At 38.4% G+C, this 20526-nt stretch overlaps 2 protein-coding genes across 3 annotated transcripts in view; one reads left to right on the top strand and one right to left on the bottom strand.

Moving 5' to 3' along the window:
* The window catches only part of CYFIP1 (cytoplasmic FMR1 interacting protein 1), a 73636-nt gene that overhangs the window by 45736 nt on the left and 7374 nt on the right, over positions 1-20526 (top strand). For both annotated transcript variants that reach the window (XM_027642815.1, XM_027642824.1), the window contains exons 23-25: positions 377-464; positions 11666-11809; positions 13365-13455. In XM_027642815.1, the coding sequence (XP_027498616.1) occupies positions 377-464; positions 11666-11809; positions 13365-13455 (323 nt within the window). The remainder of the gene's footprint in view (positions 1-376; positions 465-11665; positions 11810-13364; positions 13456-20526) is intronic.
* LOC113946862 (fibronectin type III domain-containing protein 9-like) lies at positions 6112-9644 on the bottom strand. The gene is made up of 2 exons (XM_027642837.1): positions 9224-9644; positions 6112-6929 (listed from the first exon to the last, which is right to left on the bottom strand). The coding sequence occupies exon 2, from the start codon at positions 6800-6802 to the stop codon at positions 6131-6133; it is 672 nt and encodes a 223-aa protein (XP_027498638.1). The 5' UTR covers positions 6803-6929; positions 9224-9644; the 3' UTR covers positions 6112-6130.

The raw sequence follows: 20526 nt of genomic DNA, 5'->3' as shown, positions 1-20526 counted from the left end.
TCTTTGAAGGTGGACTTCTTTCTCGAGGATTTAATTTTGTGAGCACAAGGAGCTTCCTTACTCCCCGTGAGAGGTTATTGCTACTTTGTTAATTGCTTCCTTATTTGCTGGGCTGGGCTAGAGTAGAGGTGAGGACTTTTTTGGGGCTCTGCACATCACTGGAAGAACAGTAACAGTTGAACTGCATTATGATTTGTGTCCATGCTTTTGGGCAATGCAGGCTATGTGCTTCCCCAGTTTCTACTAGGGCTGAAAGGCTACCAGTCCAGCTTTGATTTTATATGCAGACGAAATCAGTATTATACAGGGAAGGTGGATCAGGTGCACACTGACTAACCTAAGTATAGTTAATTAATTCTTTACTATTTTTTTATAGATTTGTTCGGACCGTGCTACCATTTTCTCAGGAGTTTCAGCGAGATAAGCAGCCTAATGCACAGCCACAGTATCTCTATGGATCAAAGGTTGGATTTAATTCCTGTTATGTTTCTGGTTTGCTAATGTTTAAAGGTATCTCTTTTTAATTATAGAAAGTGTGGTATATGAGAGTTATTAAATAGTCTGAAATACATTCTGTGTGTATTTTAAATTGAACATACACTTTTTTTTCAGACTTTACTGTGAAGCTCACCATATGTTTCAGCCAAAGTGCAAGTGATTAGTCTGATGGTTAGTCTTATTTGACATAGCTAAAAATAATTCCTTCTCTCAACCACCTTGCATTGCACAGTTGCTTATAGTGGCAGAGCAGACTTAAAGAAAAGATTAATTACTCATCTGGTGAAGTGAGAATGAGAGCCCATCTTGGGTGCAGCTGCTCCCTTGTTACAGTGAGCAAGACTGAAGTAAAGGGAAAATATAGGAAAAATTGCTTCAGATGTTATCTGACTTAAAAGGAATATAGATTCTGACCATCATAAACTATCAGATACCAAACTGCTTAAATTATTTTTTTTAAATGTAGCATTCCAACCAAGGACCTCAAAGTCATTGGGATGAAATTGGAATTCAGGCCATCTCATCTCCTGCATTAGCGTCATGTTTGTTGCCTTGCAGATTAGGAGGGCTTGGAAGATTTATGCAAGTTTTCAGTAGAAGTGTACATGATATGCACTCACGTAGTCTCTGCCTTAAGGCAATCCCTGATACTAAGGTTGGAAAGGAGCTTATGTGGGTGACAAGTTGAAAGAGCACTTGACACAAGAGAATAGTTGTGGGTTTTCATGGGGCTACCCGAGTGAGGAAAGTTAACCTGTATTCGGAGGACCAATGCTATGCTCATGTGGAATAGATTTGTTCTCCCTAATCACTGTAGATCTATTTTCTTATGCTTCAGAATTATTACCTGAGTCTTAATGACAGTCAAAGGCATAATGTATTAACATATATCTGCATTTTTAATATCCAGTCAGAAATATTAACCTACTTCCAACAGCAGTAAAAACCAGCAGTGATATCTTCAGCAAATCATTTGAGAATATTTTAATGAGCTGTTGTTCTATATTTTGCATTGTTTTTCTGAATACCAGGGAGGCAAATTTAAGTATGGAAAAGATAAATGAAAATATAAGGAACAAATTAGAGAATTGACAATAAAAAAGCTTTAAAATTATTTATTATTATTTAAAATTGTTTAAAAATATGTACTCAGTTCTACTTTTAATTTATACAGGTGTGCTCTAAGTGTTATGTCAGGCTACTTTCATTATTTACCTCCTGCTTAAACATGAACATAATTAATCTGTGTCTTACTGTTATTTTCTGTACATCATATCCTAGTTATGTGGTGCAATCTCTGCCTAGCAATCTAGTTTTTGAGAGCTGAAGAGATAGCTCAGAAGTTACAGATTTCAGTCCTAAAATATCTGTTATATTTGTAAAACTTTCATGCTTTTAAAATGTAAAGGAAGTAGAAAATGATTCACATGTCTTAATGTGGAATGTAACAGCTGATTGTTTGGTCCTGTGAATAGTGTTTTATATAATTATTTGCCAACAGGGAACAGTAAATTATAGGAAAGTGGGATTTTCTTACATTAGAGTTATTGTGTTCCTTACTATTTTAGGAGCTGACCAGATGCAGAGTAGAGCAAAAAACCCACTGAATTTCATAGAGATTGCTAACTTAATTTATTTGAGTGATGATACAGTGGGGTGAGTGACAGAGGATTAACTGAGGAACACTTTTTTATCAGTCAGGTTACGTTATTAAAATGAGTTTAGTAATCTTTACTCTGACAGCTCTACATTTTCAGAAATCTTGATTATTTTTATCTATGAACAGAAGCAATTGAGGAGGGTCTTACTTGCATTTCTGGAGCAAATTTCATAACTAAATATGCCTATATTAGCAAATATTCCTGACTCTCTGTAATTTTTAATTTTTACAGGAGTATGTTTTTATTCTTGAATCTAGTGTGGTTCAAAATTGAGGATATCTGAATGGAATTTTTTACACTTCTACTGTATATAGCCAGTAACAGATAGGAATTCTTACAGGATGGAGGCTGCACGTTCTAGTGTGAAATATGACTGCATGATATTGTTCTGTGTGGTATATAGCCAGGCTTGTTCAAGAACACATCATTGTTTGGGTCCTTTAATTATTGCGTTGTTGAATTGCCTCCTGACTGGATAATAACGAAATATGGAGTAGCTGTGGGTTTGTTTTTTTTTTAATTTTGTCTTTTTTGAGTTCTTGAACTGTTTAAGATATTCAGGTGAGCGCTTCACATTGATCATTTTGCCTTCATAGTGAAGAAATGTCTTTTCCATGTTGGATTTTTTTTGTTGCTGGTTGGTTTGGAGTTTTTTGGCATTTTGGAGTTTTTAGGTTTCTTTAGCAATGCATGTGTCTATTTAGGTCAATGCAAGAGTATTTTGATTTCTTTGCCTATGTGCACTCATATATGCACCTATTGCACTGTAATGGCTAAACACTTTCTGTGCAGAAGCTTTGCACAAGCAATATGCTTGTATAAGTGTAATTAAAGAAGGTTTTAGTTTGGACCTCCAAGTGTTCACATATTCTCAGCTGTTTCTGAATGAATCAAAGCATTTGGTCTATACTAATGTGTATTGATGCTTAGCATAGACAGTTGTAGCAACATTCTCTTTTGCATCTAAAGTTTCCTGAGCAGTATATTCATCCAATTAGCAAAACAAAACCCTGCAGATAAAATTATTTCTTCTGGCTGAGACGGAAGCAGAGCTGTCAGGTGGGAAGGGGCTGACCTGCAAAAGCTCCTCAGGCTTTTAAGTGAGCTGAAATATTTTAAAAGATTGTTGAGCATGGTCATTGAAATTCCTTTACTTGGGTAAGGTAACTGTAGGATTAATGAAATTAATGTTAGCAGGTTGGAATTTGGCAACAAGAAGTGGATGCATAAAATATTTAATAATGTACATAGAAGAAAGAATCACCTCTGGGGATTTGAACTAAGTTGGCATGTTTATGAAATACCTGGTTTTATAGAGGTTGTGTAGACCAGCATTTAAGAACTTGCTTTCTTATTCAGTATTTTCCGAAGATTTTCATGTTTGCATATCTCCTGCATTTTGTAGGTGCTAACTCATTTGTTTTCTGAAAAACACCCCTTTTGGAAGGTACTTTTCAATGTGAATATGATGGTTTTTATCTGCTGCTGGTAATTAACATCAGTCTACACTCTGTTGTAACTTGTTATGAGTTTGGTAATCACTTAGAATGTTTGCCCCTTACTAGATGATGGTTAAAACTGGACAGTGAACTACCAAAACATAGAACTGCCAGAATGAACCTGAATGAAGCTGAAATAGAACTTTCTGAGCAAGAGAGGAAGAATCATGTAGTTGTATGAGCATGTGATGACTTGAGTTGTTCAAAGCTAGTGGAGAACACAGATGACACTCTGTATACATGGCTCATTTGCAGTGGGTGCGAGATGGTTCATTGATTGTAAGATAATATAAATGTTTATCTAAGTAGTGCACAGTAAACTCTGTGGGTGGAATGGTGTTATACTTAGATGAGGTAAATCCCTTTGGGAGCACTTCTATGGTACCACTTTGTTGTCTTAGTCTGATACAGACGTGTCTTTTTGGATATATGTGTTTATATACAAATAACAAAATTCAGTAGGTGAATTGCCTCTTAACTGCTTTAAGACTGAACTGCTCCTTGTTTTCAGTAGGATATATACATGTGTATATAACAAATATATGGAAATATGTGTATTGGACTGCCTTAAAACCCACATAAAGAAACAGAGATGCAGAGAAGTAAACAGGTTTTCAAGGACCCAAGATGTTGGCAGAGATAAGAATATGTCTTGGCTCCATCCCTTTAACAATAAAATCATCTTTTCTTTGATGAAAACCCGATCACAGGAGTGTTACCGTTAATTTGATTACAGAAAGATATTAAAGCATTTTTTCTGTCCCCAGTACCCAGCCACCCCTTTTCAGAAGTTAACCTGTAGTGTTGACTTCATTGTCTGAAGAGGGTTTTTCAGTGTCTATTTCATGAAAGACCATCATTTGAAACAGTGGTGCACTGTTATCATTTTCAAGTTTATTTGAGACTGATGTGCAAGACAAAGAAAAACATGTCAGCTGGAGGAAATGCTCTGTAGCAGGTAGACAAAACGTTATGGCTAACTTCACACAATACAGATGCCTTTTGAACTGATTTCTAAAAGTAATACTTGCCCCCATCAACACACATTTCTGTGTGCCATGCTTATCCTAGTAAAAAAAAAAAAATAAAGAAGATGCATCAAACTTATGCCAACTTGTGTCTTCCTACCGCTATGAGAGTTGATGCCTTTCACAAGTTGTGGGAATTGTTGTCAAAATAGAGTAACTGAAGAGATCTGCTACCTGCTGTGAAATTGGGCACTCTCTTGCCAAAATTGTACACTCCCCTAACTTCCAGGACATGATGGAAAGGGATGGCATCTGCCCAACTAACAGTTCTCCAGCCTTTACTGGTACAACTGAGCTGTGTCAGTGAGAGCTGACTTCACACATAAATTCATATCAATAACAATTTAAAATGCCTGCAGTCACAGTGTACCTTTGTTTTCTAGGCAAAGTATCCTGTATTTTTTATGTACTATATAGCAATACTAAGATTTATCATGTTTTTCTGGAACACAAATGCACTTAAGAGATTTAAAACAGGGTGACTTATGCATGCAAGTCAGATAAGAGTTGTAATGTTGTGAGGGTGAACAGGTTTCTGTCTAAAGGATCTTGGCACTTTGCCATGAAGCTCGAGGCAGAGTAAGATAATCGGCAGGTTTTCTTCTTACAAAAATAAAAGGTATTTTTACTATCTTGCCCTCCTTCATTACTCAAAATGTACTGTGCAATCAGAAAGAAATTTGCAGCTGATTAGTGAGTTTTATCATTGAAACTGAAAGGGAAAGAGAGAAGGAAGGGCCGGGAGCTGCTTCTCTGAATTCCATTTCCTCTACGGGGAGTCACTGGCCCGTGGAGCAGAAGGTAGCTTGTGGTGGGAGCAGAAGAGTGCAAAATATGATAACTCAGGATGTTTCCTTAATTAGAAGTGTCCTTACAAAGTCACTGTGCTGCATGTATTTAGACCAAGGGAAAATTTCAAAGACAGATGAAAGGATACCACAAAAATCCTGGTGAGTTTAGCTTACATACTGAGACTGACCTCAATGCACATGGGAGCTAGGGAGAGCACCATGGACAGTGAAGTATATAATCTGAATGCAGTAATTTGCAGTGCGTGGTTTGGGAAGCAGTTAAATTTGTATGAGTAAAACTCACACTGTCAAACCATTGCACTCTGTGTGTATGTTCCAGTTGCCTGTAGTGTAGCAGTCTGGGTTGCCATCTGAAAACTTCTACTCAGTCTTATTCACTCTAGTTAAAAGAAAAAACAACAACCACACAAAAAAACAAAAACCCACAAAAATTCTCAGGGTCACTTTTGATTAATTTTTCTATTTACTTGCTGTTTTAGACTAAAGAAAAGCAACCAAAAAATCCCCTTGAAATGTAAACCAGTTATTTGCTACATACTTCATTTTAAAACAATGGAGTGTAACTGAAGTGCTCACTTCTTGGGAATGTAAACCTTTGCTTCTGAGCAAAGGTTCTCTCTGACAAAGGGTTTCTAATTTATAGCAGAGCACTGTCCCGTTACTGGGACTTGTTCCCAACTTTGGGATGTCGACATGACAGGCTCATTGCACACAGAGGGATTCTCTATGATTGTGGCCAACTGGATGCCACCTGGGTGCTTTTCTTCAGTGTCCTGCATCTGTTGTCTCTGTCTGCTGAACTCCTCTGAGGTGTAAGCCACGCTTTTGGTCCATGCCTCCTCGTGGTCTTGTTTGGAGGTCCTGTTTCGTTCTTGCAAGCGCTCATGTCTCCTGCGGCACAGGAGGTGCAGGCAGCCATAGAGGAGGATTGCAGCAATGATGAGGAGCAGGATGCTGCTGGTGAGCCAGATGCCCAGTGCCAACTCTTTCTTGGTGTTGCTCGCAGATGCCGGGTCTCGTTCCAGCGTGTTAAACACTCTGCACTGGTCGCTGGAGGGGTTTGCAGACTGGCAGGTCACGCACATGATGTATGTGGTTAGTGGAGTTAGGTTTTCAACAACAAAGGAGGAGCGACTGGTGGGCACCCTCTCTTCCTTCTGAAAGCTTTTTTTCGAGTAGCTGGATAGCATGTTGTTCCAGTTAGGGTGGTACATGATGCTGTAAAAGCTGTCAACACAGCTGGCCATTTTTGGCCAAATTACCATTGCCGTGTTTCCTGTGATGTTTTGGATGGTTATTCCCATCAGTATGTTGCTCGTGTGTTTTTTTCTCTCTTGATGCTGATCTCCCTGTGGAAAGGGAAGACCTTCTTTGGAGGTAACTGAGAATCTGTGGCACTGAGGATGTTGTGTGGATCTTAATCGTAGTGCTCTGTAATTTAGGAATGGAGTTTATTAGGAAAGTATGCTCTCATCTTTGGTACTGCAATGTAAAACTGTGAGATTAAAGTTCATAGAGTTTGGGGTGTTTTAAAATATGTATTTCTCTTCCAAGTGAAAGGATAAACATAAACTTAGAGAAATTCAATCAGAGTTGCTGCCTGCACAAGTGACCAGTTTTACCTTTTCTCCATGAGAGACCGTGAATTTTTGCAGAACTTGCAATGAGGGAATAACTTGCTTTTACTTTTTTTTTTTTTTCCAGGTGATAATGGGAAAATGCAGCAGTTGTTTTTTCTCTAGTCTGAGTATCTTGCATTTTGTGTTAAGTGGAAAAAGAGGGTTGGCAGGAGCGGATATTGAGGGATAAATGCCTCTGCCATCCACAGGTCTTCATTTTTGCCAGTCACATTCAATTGAAGAACAAAATAGTATTTGGAAACATCACCAGATATTATTTTGTCTCCAGTATTTTACATTAGTTTCTTATTCACAAATATGAATATGAGCACTTCTCCTATAAAGACCATGTGAGAGAGTTGGTACTGTTAAACCTGGAGAGGGGAAGGCTCCAGGGAGACCTTAGAGCACTTTCCAGTACCTAAGGGGGGCTGACAGAACAGCTGGAGAGGGACTTTTTACATGGGCAGATAGTGATATGACAAGGAGAAATGACTTTAAGCTGAAAGAGGATAGATTTAAATTAGATATTAAGAAGAAATTCTTTACTGTGAGGGCAGCGAGGCACTGAAAAGGGTTGCCTAGAGAAGCTGTGGAAGGTGTCTATGCCCATCACAGGGGTGTTAGAACTAGATGATCTTTAAGGTCCATTCCAGCCCAAACCATTCTGTGGTTCTATAATACACTCCATTTTTTGCTGGTGAATTAGCACATCTGTAGCTACTGCGGCTCCACTGCGGCAGTGGCTGTGATGACTGTACATTGGTGGTATCAGTATCACAATATCTAGTCTTAATGCTAGTCAGCCTCTTGGAAAAGCTTTCTCAAGTTAAGCTTAGTGAAATACAGCTTTCACTGTAGCATACCTCTTGGAAAAGTACTGTGTTTTTTTTTTTAAAATTGCTAATAGTCTTTTCTGTTCTAAATGATTTCATGTAATCCCATAGTCTGTCTGCCCTGAACTTCTCCTCATAATAAAATTCAAAATAGAAAACCTGCCAGTATTCTGAGATTCTCAGTATATGTTACCACTGTAAATAGTGAAAGGAAAGCATCTTGTGCAAAAAGCATTTTGTGCAATTTTCTAAACACTTCTATGAAAGGATATATAATAACAGCCAGTGGGTATTTTCATTTGGTTTTGCTTTTACTGTTGTGAGTGTAACTTTTGAAAAAGAGCCTATCTCTTCGTTTAATTGTCTGTTTCCAGTGGCACTCATGTGAAAGTTTTTCTTCCACTTGGAAAGTTTCTTACTTTTTTAATGAAGATAAATGGCCATGACAATAACACTGTATTTAATTGTTTATGACTTCATTATAAAATGAATTCGTTATGATCAGATTTAAAATGTTACATCTCCTGGCTAAATAGCAATTAAGTATGGAAAATTCTCTGAGGAAGAAATCTTGTAAGATTTGCTCATAACATGTTCTGAAATTATTCTGTAATACTTATATTTTATACTATATAGAAGACTGGAAAAGTATATATTTTAGTGGGATTTTGATAGTGACATTACATTAATAGTAATATTTCTATACCTATTTATCTATGAAAATTGTTGCTCAAGGCTTTTGGATTATACTTATTGGGAAGTGAGAAGAAAAATATGTATGTTTATTTGCATTATGATGTAAAACTATGGATATGAATGATCTGAGTAGATGCCACTGTTCTAATTATGTGGTAAGTGCACCCTTTTAATACAGAAACAATATAAAGGAACTGAGTTTGCTATCAAATAAACTTATCAGACAGACACATTTTGGCATCTACCCAGCTACTGCAGATACTGAAATTGGGTGCATTAGTAAGATCAGAGCTTTTACTTTCTCGACTGTCTTCTCTTTAGCTGGTATATCCCTAGCACTTAAAATTACATTTTTTTTTTTTTTAGAACACTTCCTAACACAGCCTAGAAACAATAGTTTCACCAATTTAATCCTCACAGCATTTTGTAAGTAGAATGTTTGGACTGTAATTAAAAAACAATGATACGTTTCTAACGTTACAAAACATCAGTTATTAGAAGACACATAGTTACTGACATGTAAATGTTTGGAAAAACCATTTGATGTTTTATGGATTGTAAAGTCAGTACTTACCGTCACTTCCTGATGGAAATTTCAGAACAGGATTTTCATATGACGATGCTGCTGTGAAAATGATTTAGATACCAAGTTTTCTCTATCCCTTTCCACATGAATTATTTCCTGACTGATCTCTGTTTGCCAGTTTGCTTTTTCTTCCCCTCAGATTCCCTGGACTGAATTCTCATTGCTTGATGATTTCAGTTTTTTTCTCCGATGCTGTTAGTGGCATGGTTTCTTTGTCTCTTCCACTTAAATTCATGCAAGAGCACATCTTGTCTAAAGATGCTGTTGCCTGGCTTTTCAAAGACTATACAGGGGAAAAAAATAATGTCTTTTCCCCCCTCTCTTGCTTGCCTCCCCTTGGACAGTGTACTGCTTGAGCATCCCTGTTATATGCTCTTGTGCGTGGACTAGTGATGCTGTGAGTGATTAATGTTAGCACTTAGATGACATCAGCAACTAACAACTCTTTTTTTTTTTTTTTTAATTTAAGTAGGGGAGGGAGCAAGTATAGATTAAAAAATAATGAACAACAACTTGTCTTCCCTCCCTCTCCACCCCCACTCCCCTTTTGTTAGTGGCTTCTTCCCTAAGGATTTTATGCTTTTGTGCATCGTGGAGGGGAAGTGGTGGTGGTGTGTAATGGTGTTTTCTAAATCCCTTCTCACAGTTCATAAAGCTTCAATAATCCAGCATTTACAGTGGACCATTTTAGGTACTCTCCCATGAGGTTTACTTTGAAGAAAGCTGTATTTTTAGATTGGCTGGCTTCTTATTGTGAAGTTTTTTAAATACTGAAATCATAGGTTTAGGGCTTGCTTGTCTATGACAAATTTTTGCTGTCTGAAGAGAAGTTCCTTCCCCTTAACCTCACAGCAGTGAAAGGCTTTAACCTACTGAAGTAAAATTCTTCTTGTGCTGTAGTCAAAATACATAGTTCGGACGTGTTTGTTGTGGAGACCTACCTGATTGGAAACATCAAAAGCAAAAGAGGAAATCTGATCTTTTAGGGGCAGTTGTTTAAATGCTTAGTGTACCAGGACGTTTACCTGCACATCTGTTCTTAAAGTTTTCTCAGTTCTCTCCACTGTCTTTGCCCCGGAGCCCTTTTCCATATGCAGAAAGCTATGGAAATGCCCAGGTTGCACTAGAGGGATGCTGCTTTAGACTGTCCCCCTGGTGGGACATGCTTGGAGTTTGGCCTTTTAGCCAGCTCTGATGTAATAGCAGGACTCTGCTGTGTATTAGGATTCTAATGATTATTCAAGTGTCTGTTTTAGTTTGCATCTAGAATGAAATTTTTAAATTTCTAAGACCACAGTTGGAAACTAGTGTTTATATAGAGATTTATAACATAAATAAAAATATGCATTTTCAATCCTCATTGCTTCTAAAGATGGTTTTTAAGTCCTTTTCTGTCATGAGACTAAAATCCTTCAGGAGCTTGGTAGAATTTCATTACTTGAATTCCAGTGTTGACTTGCATGGGTAATTAGGGCAGGATCTTCATTGAAGGGAATGTTCTCCCTGGAAAATTTTCTGTAACAGTTGTGTGTGAAGTTAAAAGTCTAATAGTATGCTGTTTTCCATGTGTGTATTAGAGAGAATGAAACTGCAGAAAATAAAAGGAAACACAACAGTGCCTTCTGTAAGAAAGGACAAAGAAAGAGCAGGATTCCCTCTTAAAATTAAATTTCAGGATATTAGGAGAACAACCCAGTTGCAGAAATGGAGGATGTCAAGTTATCTGACTCCTCTCTGATCTGTGGCTTCAGCAAACAGTTCTTAAATCCCCATACAGCACCAGTCTGTACAGTTGTGTTCACTTTCATAGAAATAAATGATAATATGGCAAAGCACCTTGTCCTATTTATACAGCTCTTGAAGAATTTCCATGAGGTTACATCCCAAACTTAGATTCGCTTTGATCTTGTGTACAGCTAAGGGGTTTGAAGAAGAAAGATCTTTATTAATTAGTTGCAGAGAGCAGTAACTGCAGAAGGCTTTTTCTTGGAGGTGAGTACTCAGAGACTTAAAACAGAAAATTGAAGTAACTTCTTTCAAGATGTTTTGTGTATAAAATGGATGATATAGGAATAGAAGCTGTGCTTTAAATTCAGGGATCTGAACATTGGCTTTGACTACTCTTAAACCTTTTATACTCACGTAAATATAAAAATACGAAAGAGGAAATGTTCATGGCTTTATAAATGGTAAATGGAAGATGTCTGGTGGAAAAAAAAAGTGTTTACAACTTTGTCTTGCTAATACAGAGATTTTGGTTGAAGTTCCTACCTTATAAAAGGGAAACTCTGTAATTAAACTTTCCAGAGTGACAGTGGGATACAGCATTATTTTAGTTTTATTATGCTTTAAAACACTGTTTAAATTATATTATTATAAAGATACAGGCAGACAAAGTTTCCATTAATCGTATGTATTCTCTCATTTTAGGCATTGAATCTGGCATATTCCAGCATCTACAGCAACTACAGGAATTTTGTTGGTCCCCCTCACTTTAAAGTCATCTGTAGACTTCTTGGATATCAGGGCATTGCTGTGGTGATGGAGGAATTGCTGAAAGTTGTCAAGAGCCTGGTATGCTAATTGTCTTTAATTTTCTGCTATTCCAAAGGGTTTCTGGTAGGAAATGTCTCAGGGAAAACAAAGTGAAAATAAGATCTTGGATAAAAATAATTAAAACAACTTCCATTGAGGTTCAATATAAGCTGGACTTGACAGTCTTGTGCAAGCAATAGCTATGCCTTGGTACCCTGAGCAGTGTTTTGAAAACCTGAGATTCTTCATTAGAGATTAATTTAATTTGTGGAGACCTATGATGTTAGGGCCTAGGTAGACTCTGGAAAAGTGTGAATATTTCAAATTAGTTGATTTCAACTTAAAGACCATACTGTAAATTTTCTTTCTTGGTATGTTTTTGACAACAGCTGGAGTGTGCTTTCTGCCTTGAGCCTAACTTCGGGGCTGTCACTAAGGACATCATTAGTAGATGACTCCTTAATAACAAGCCAGGTTCGATCTCCATGTTTGATCTAGCAGTGGTGCTTGGGCCAGATGTTGAAGATGTTACCCATACAGCCTGGGTACCCTGCGTTGGAAAGGACCTTTTCTGTAACTAGGAGGAGGTTGAGGGGCTGACTCTTTGCTATATTATTAGTATCTATATATACAGCCATAATGTACTGCAGTTAATTTAAACCAAAGAAATTCTTTTCTACCCTGTCCCTGTTGCTTGTAAGAAGCTTCCTGCCAAAAAATCTGACTGGGAAAACTGTGGTATTCATAATCGCACTTCAGGCACTTAACACATTTGGCAGTTTGTTTACAGTAATTCCCAAAATGTTCTAATTACATTTTTGGTTTCTAGAAAGGCTGTAGGATGCTTGAAGAAGTGCTGTAGTCTAATCTTCAGGGAAAGAGGAAATCACATATATTTTTCAGGGTTTGGATGTTGAGTGTTGGTTTGTTGTGTTTTATGAGGGATTGTTTTTTTAATAACTTAGTGGTAAATCTTCTCAATTCATTAAAGGTGGCATTGAACACTTAGTTCATTTACAAAGAAAGTTAAAAGGCCTGGGGGAAGGTATCCTGCCAATGCCTGATGCAGATACTCAGATGTGGGGAGATAGATAAGAGATAGGTATCTAGTAGGAGGAAGAGAGACTGACTGTAGGCTGGGAACTATGTCTCAACTGGTATGTCCAGAAGAGCCAGTTTGGGCAGTTACAGTCATATCTGATCGTCAGCTTTTCTCTCTTGTTGCTTTTGAAAGTATTCGAATGCTTTTTGAATAGTTTTGAAAGTATTCAAATGTAACTTTTTAACCAAAAACCTAAAAGTTAGTTGAACGGTAGAAACAGTATGCAAGACAAGAGCATGTTTTCATCTTTTTTACCTTCCTGGCCTTAGCTGTTGTGCCACTCTTCTTGTAGTGAAAGGTGTCTAATGCCACATGAAGGAAAGTGAAGTTCTATTCATCTGAAAAAGTTGCCTTTTTAAATATGATGACTGGTGGAATTAAACGCAAGATTTTTAGAACTGCTCCAATTCATGTGTAGTTTGAATGCAATTCCTTGTAAAGTTTCTTCATTCAATAACACTGACATGTTTGCATACATCTGTTTTCTCTTAGTTACAAGGGACAATTCTTCAGTATGTCAAGACCCTAATGGAAGTGATGCCTAAGATCTGTAGGTTACCAAGACACGAGTACGGCTCTCCAGGTTAGTTCATATTTGGTGTTATCACAGCAGCCTTAATAAGATGATACTAACCACTGTCTTCTAGATCTTGTATATATCTGTCTTTCCCTCCCTCTTTTGCCTCCTGATAATCAGCAGTTAGTCTGTGTTAGGCTTTGGTGTTTTATTTTGTTTATTTCCACAACATGAATCATTGAATGCTGGGCTTTCTGAAATTACATAATAAAGTTTAAAGAGTTCTGTGCATAGAGCAAAAGGATGACAATCTGTATATAGACAGTCTTAAGATATAATTGTTCTTGAGCTGGGATGTTCACAATAGTTTCTATTTCTAGTCTTTCTCATAAGTGTGTTGAGCTTTTCCTCTGCAAGTTAGTCTCTCACATTTTTTCTTTTTAAATGTCTAATTTAGATAACCTTGATTCTCTGGAACAGCCTCTATTCCCTCTTCCTTTGCCCTTATCAAATGTCAGATAAAAGGAGTCATACTGCTGAGAGGCAGACTGGTCCTGCCAGAATAGTTATGTCTGAGGCTTGTGTGGGGTGCATCTTAGCTGCTCAACAGGAGGAGTGACAGTTGCAGGAGAAGAAATGGCTTTGAAAGCCACTTTCCACTATGGAGAAATAATTGGCTAATTAGTATTTATCACATTGTTCACTGAAATTTTGAATCTGCTTCCCCCCTTCAAAATATTCCTCCTCCACAACTTTTAATTAACACAGATTAATCCTTCCATGTGCCACCCACCTCCTGAGTTTATTTTTCCAGAGTTGCCTAGTTTTATTAAATGCCACTGCAACTGGAATGAGGTTGGTTTTTTTCTGCTTCCCACAGTTTTCTTGACGCTCATTACCAATATTAAATGAAACTGAGGCCTTACTAAGTGTTTCCTTCCTATTTTTCTCCCTAGAGCATAGAAATGGATGAATCATGGTAGTTAGCAAAAAAAAAAAAAAAAATGTATCTGAGGCTTTTATCCATTCATTGAAGTCTTACCTCAAAAGCAGTAGGTATTCTCAAATGTAGATTATGCATCACCAGGATCTGTGATGCTTCAGGTGACATTAGGAAGCTCATAGTCTGTTGCCAGAAATCCTCACCTGTAAGGTAAGATGGCAGGAGATGCCCAGGGACTTTAGGAGAAATCTTTTTCTTAATGTTAAAAGGCAATCCATCCTATAGGAAAGGCAGAACTTTACTTGTACAATGGTAACAAACAATTTGGATCTCATATTTACTCTTCCAAAAGAAATACGGTATGTTTAGATGCCTACTGTACCGAGAAATCAAAGCAACTCCTATTTTTACAATGGAAGATCATAGCAACTAGAATTGGACTGGATCTCAAAACCAAACCTGATTCTCTGCTCCTTCACTGCCCCTGTTCCTGTCAGGTTTTGTCTTGACACATGTAATTTCTTTGTTCTGAACTATTTCTAGCAATGGACACTTAATAACCCCCTGGAGAGTCTCTTCCAAGAAGTGGCAGAGACAGCCTTTATCACACTGTCTTGCCATTTCTCCCTCTCCTCTCAAAGACACCAGACAAAAAGACTTGTGGAAGCTCAGGGTCCCTCTATCCCTCTCTCACATCACGGGAGCATTGCATTGTGCTCTCTGACACCCATCATGGAGCTGTCTGTCCTTGGAACAGCTCTGACTCATAAAGCAAAATGTTCTCTGTGATGAGGATGTGCTGTAAATTTTAGCCCTCATCTGATATCTGGAGAGGAACTACCAGATTGTAGAAGGGGGGGCTTAAAGTGTGCTCGATTTCAGTCACTGTCCTCACCTTTCTGTGCTAAATTCTCCTCCATAACAGTCTTTGCCACACCTTGTTGATGTGTTTTGCCGCAGAAAATGCAAGCCAATACATGCCAACTGTTGACTGTTCTCTACCTCAGAAGCTTTCTCAGAAATTACTGGTTGTAGTAGTAAGCCTGAGTGCTATGGGATATATCTGTGTGCTGCTTCTGTTCTTTTATAACAAATCATTCAATCACTTAACTGGCACTACCTACATACACAGACCAGAACTGTGATTCCAATCCCTAGATTAAATATGTAGATTCTCATCTCTCTTGATATAACATGCATTTATCAATTCAGAATTAGTTTCCTGAGTCCATTGTCCACAAGCAAAGCGATTTAAGTATGCTCAGTAAATAAGCCTCTAGCTCTTTCATACACTTTGGACTTTTTATTTGGAGAGCCTTGTTTGGTCTCTGCTGATTGCAAGTCCTTGAGCCATACATAATCAGCCTCCTAGACTTGTGGATTTCTGAATGATGTTTTATTCCTGCTAAAAGGAGCAGAGCACAGACAGTGGCATCAGAGTTGTTCAGGACTCCTCTTTGCCAATGGGTTTGTTTCCATAGGAACAGTCTAAAGCAGTGGGGAACTTGCTCATCTTGTAGTCATAAAAATATTTGTCTAAAAATACATTAAGCATAAAGATTTTTAAAGGGACCTTTTAAAGTTGCTGAAGCTCTTAAAGGAGTATTTGCCTTATAAGAGTTTAAACTTGAAATTTCATCTTGGAGGTAACATTTTCTTCTGCTATTTTTGAGTATTTGAACATGGCATTCCTGCTTTTGATGAATGAGTATCGTGCTGCTCTGAAGTGTCATTGAATACCATGAGGAAAGTAATTTGTCATCTCTGCTGTGAGATGAGGCTTTTGTCACTGGTATACTACCCCTCCAAAAGAAAGTTTTTTAAAAACTGGTGAGTTTAGCAAGACATAAACTTGAAGAGAAAATAGCCTAATTGTGTATTTTTTCCTAAGTATAGTATTTCCATATTCTTTAAAAAAACCCCAACAAAACCAAACCAAAAAACCACACAAAACCAAACCAAAGAAACAAAACACTCAAACTGGTGCAGGACAAAACACTCGTTACCCCAGGCCATGATCTCTTGAAATCCCATGTGTTAACACCACAATTTGGGGAAGTCTCCCAGTGCCCCGTGCTGCTGGCTGCTGCGTTCCCATCTCGCCTGGGCTGATTGTACAGCTGGCAACACCTTGTGAGCTGCTTCAGCACAGCAGTCTGGCAAAAAAGCAGTCTTCCATGCCTTCTTTTTCTAGAATATTTCAGGTCAGACTGTAATAGGAACTGGAGCAAACCTGCACTGGGAAGCATGGGGGAGAGCAGTAATGGCTGAAGGCTGCTGGGGAAGCATCACTTGGGGCACAGCAGAAGGGTTAAGTAATGCTTCCTGTTATCCCAGGCTTTTGATCAAACTCAGAGGAGTAGGAGAATAAGTTAAGTGGAGGCACAGTGGCTTAAGTGCTCACTGGATGAAGGGAACATATTCATAGGTCTTTCTGAAATCTGGCCATTGGAGAAGGATTTGTGAGAGCATCACAGACTATTTGAAAGACCTAAATCACCTGGTTGACTGCAAAAGGGCAGTAAGGACTCGTTAAATATGCAGAACAACGGGGTATTTCTTTCTAGCAAAATAAACACAGTGCACAGGCTCCATGGTCACAATTCCTGGATACATGGAAGTACTCAAACCTTATGAATAGTTCTATGTCAAGGAATGGCAGGACCAGTGATATGCAGAGTTAATGATGTCTCTTGTGAACCAAAGAAGTATTTGGAGCTAGTATTGAAAATTATGAGTGTATTGAAATGTATGAAAGTGAACATAGGCTAAGGGTTATTATAGGACCCAATTTCTTGGGAGCAGTTTTGCTATTGCAGATTATTAGATTTTATTTCATAATAGTCAAGTCAGTTCTTTGCAGAAAATAACCCAAAACACACTAGGCCAACAATTATATTAAAAATCCAGTTTGTTTTTAGTCAGAAATTCAGTTCACTTGTCGTTAGTCAGAAATTAGCAGCTCATTTTTGTCCTAATCTTTTAGGTACCAGAATTGTTCAAGGTCTGGAACGTGTTTGATTTCAGTCTGTAGGTGTGAATTGAGAAATGAAAGGTGGCCAAAGTGAAGGACTCCAACCAGCTTTGTGTTGCATGTGTTGATTTGCTCAAACTTCCTAAATGAATTAGTGTACAGATTGCACAGCTGAAACTTGGCATCTGCTGTTTGAGTGCTGTTGGGATAGGATTTTGGAAGCAGAGAAGGAAGCTAATCCTTTACTAATCTTCTGTACTTTACTGGATCTATTTTATATCAACAGTCTTTGCTTCTGTTGAGATCTGTGTAAATCAGAAACTGGGATTATAAGATCAATTATTATGACACCTAATGTCACCCCATCTGCAGGAATAGAGGGATTTAATTAAAATTGCTTTCTTGGTGAGGAGAAGCAAAAACCTTGATTCATTTGCTTTGCAAAATTCAGTGTCTATATAACTAACTCAGTAACTTATGATTGTACCTTAGGGGAAGGAGGAAGGTTGCATGCAGTTAAGTGAAATTAACTTTCCTAAGACACTTGTTCTTTTTCCAGGACTTCTGTAGGCATGCATAGTATTTCATAAAAATACAGTTCTGTGTACTGTAATTGGGAATGCCATTGCTTGAACATTAATGAAGACATGATGATGTATTTCTGCCACAGGACTCCATTGGGGAGCAGATTGTGCTTTTATCAAAAATAGCCTATGGAGCTCTGTAAACTTTTCTCTGTTTTGCTGGTAAATCAAGCCTTGATCTAAAGGGAAGTAGTACACAGATAATGGCAACATTTGAAACAATGCTAAATGCATGCTAAATACTGGCTGTCAGCTTTTCAAAATAATGTCACAATTTGTTCATGAATGCATCTGTGTGGGTGTGCATATTTATATATCTGTATATGGAGACTGTGGCTTTGGTTGAAGAAATAAGGAACTTTGCTAAGGATTTTGAGAGGAGCTCTGCCACCTGGACTGGCTGTAAAAGAATATGTAATTTTTACGGTATGAACCTCAAGCCTCTCTGACTTCTACTATCCTGCTGCTTTTGGGTGGACTTAATGGCTCACTTTGGTGTCAGTCACACTTTCAGTATGAGTTTCTTTTTGCTGTTCCTGGTTTCTCTCTGTGCCATCCTGCAGTTCATCCTTAGAAGATCTTTCTTTCTAGTTGTGGAAACCCCTTCATGAGCAAATACAAAGGAAATACTAGTGTAACTAGAACACGCTGTACACTTGTGGTAAAGCTTCCCTAACTTTGCATGGTTTTCCTGGCATCAAAAAATTTTTTGTGAAAAATTTCCTGCCTTTTCAACTTCATCTTTAAAACAGGAGTCCCAGTACTCAGCACTGCAGCATCCCATTGCCATGGTGGGCAGGTGTATTTAAATGACAAACACAAGTGTTCACTGCTCCTCATACACCCGGCAGTTGTGACTGGCCTGTATTCTGCAGCGTTGAAAGAACACCGACAGCCTTTTCCAGAGCTTTTTCATTACACAGTCCCTCCCCGTGTTATGGGGAGGAGGGAGTTGGTGATGTGCTGGCATAACTTGTTTGCTTTTTAGCTAGGTGTAAATGTGGGTTTTTTTAGTAAATTAAGCTCAGCAAGCACTTGCTACATCTGACCTTTCTCCATTAGTTTTTCAGTTCTGTTTTTCTGTCGAGTCACCAGAGTACTAAAGTTAGGTCTGAAATTTATCTTCACTGAATACATGTGGGAACACTCATTTACTGCTAATTTTCTATTGACAAACACTTCTTTGAGATGTAACAGAGCCGGCCCTGCATCACCTCGTCATGTACTTTACGGATGTTTCGTGTTACTAATTTTGATCACATAAGACTTTCTGCAGAAGTGTGGGAGTTAGCTACACAGTTCTCTCCTTCACTGTATGTTTTCAATTTCCTCTGCTGAATTTGAGGGATTTCCGTGGAATATATAGGGTGCAGGCTGTATTTTATATTTGCGTGCTCCGCTCAGCCGTTGCCTTACTGGGTAGATATCAAAGTCTAATCTCCTGCATGAGAAGTGTTCATCATTTGTGTTGAAGAAGGACATGGGAAGGTGGTGAAGGGCATCTGTGTTCTCTTTCCTTGTCTTCTTTCAATTGCTTTAGATGCAGTTGGGTGGAGATTTATCTGACTTAATTCAGTGTAATGGAAATGAACCGCCATATGCAGCATTCAACTGGAAAGCTTTGTGTGATGCATTTTCTTCTGTTATCAGCTGAAGGGTTTTGGTGGCTTTTTAAAAGGGGCAGGCTTGTGCAGACAGATGGACAAATGCTGATAAAAATTAACTTGTAAAAAGCTGAAGAGGTGTCTGACCTACCATAGTTCTCTGCTCTTCCTCTCCCATCCTGCACATCACTTTAATCTCTCTGGTGCTAACCAGGTCAAGTCTCTGCAGAAGCTGCTGAGCCCATGGTTTCCTGGGCTTGTCTCTAACCAAGGACTGCACAGCCTTTCTGGGGCTAGAGGGTAAGGAGCTGGAAGTCCACCAGTGTGTAGGTATCACTGTTGTTTGGGAGAGGTTTGGTGGAAAAGATATATGTTTGTGGAAATTATGTGGTTTTGAAAATCATAATTTTAACTGGTTTTTATCAGCGTTTGGCAAAACTTCAACAGAAATTGTGTTCTGATTATGCTTGTCAGCAGGATCTAAGCCTAAGCCTAAGTAAAGCAGAGCTTTACTTGTGATCTCTGTATTTAATTGCTTTGTGAGGTTGCAGATCACCTCTGGCCCTGTGGCACTGTCAGTCATACCCTGATACTACCCCTGTTCATGTATCTTTAACTCTGTGCTCCTTGCCGGCCCTGTCATCCATGCAAATAGCAACTGTGAATTGAGCGTGTCAGGTGGTGCAGCAGGTTGGGGAACAGAGGCTAGAACAGGACTAATAGCAGATAAGAGCCTAGTTTCTCTTCCTGCTCCTGGGTATTTTTTTCTTTCCTCTTACACTGGCTCCATTTTGCATGATGTATGCAGCTAAAAAGGTCAGTGCACTACTGGCTTAACACTTCATAACCTCTGATTTTTAATGCATTTAAGTGCTGCTTCTTTCAGTTTCCTCTAGGCTGCACATCTGGAGATAAAATCTCGTGTGCTGATACATGGAGATAGAACTCTAAACCTGCACCCTTGGTTAGTTTTGCTCTATACAGTATATGTACACACATTTGTGCAACCTTTGAATAGGCAAATTGGTTAGA

This window comes from Corapipo altera, unplaced genomic scaffold (assembly GCF_003945725.1).
Source record: "Corapipo altera isolate COAL_440 unplaced genomic scaffold, ASM394572v1 0, whole genome shotgun sequence".
Taxonomy (NCBI): Eukaryota; Metazoa; Chordata; class Aves; order Passeriformes; family Pipridae; genus Corapipo; species Corapipo altera.
This window is presented reverse-complemented; position numbering and strand designations above follow the sequence as displayed.

Excerpts from the sequence above, each read along its gene's own strand:
- LOC113946862 (XM_027642837.1), bottom strand. The coding sequence starts at position 6,802 with ATGGGAATAACCATCCAAAACATCACAGGAAACACGGCAATGGTAATT.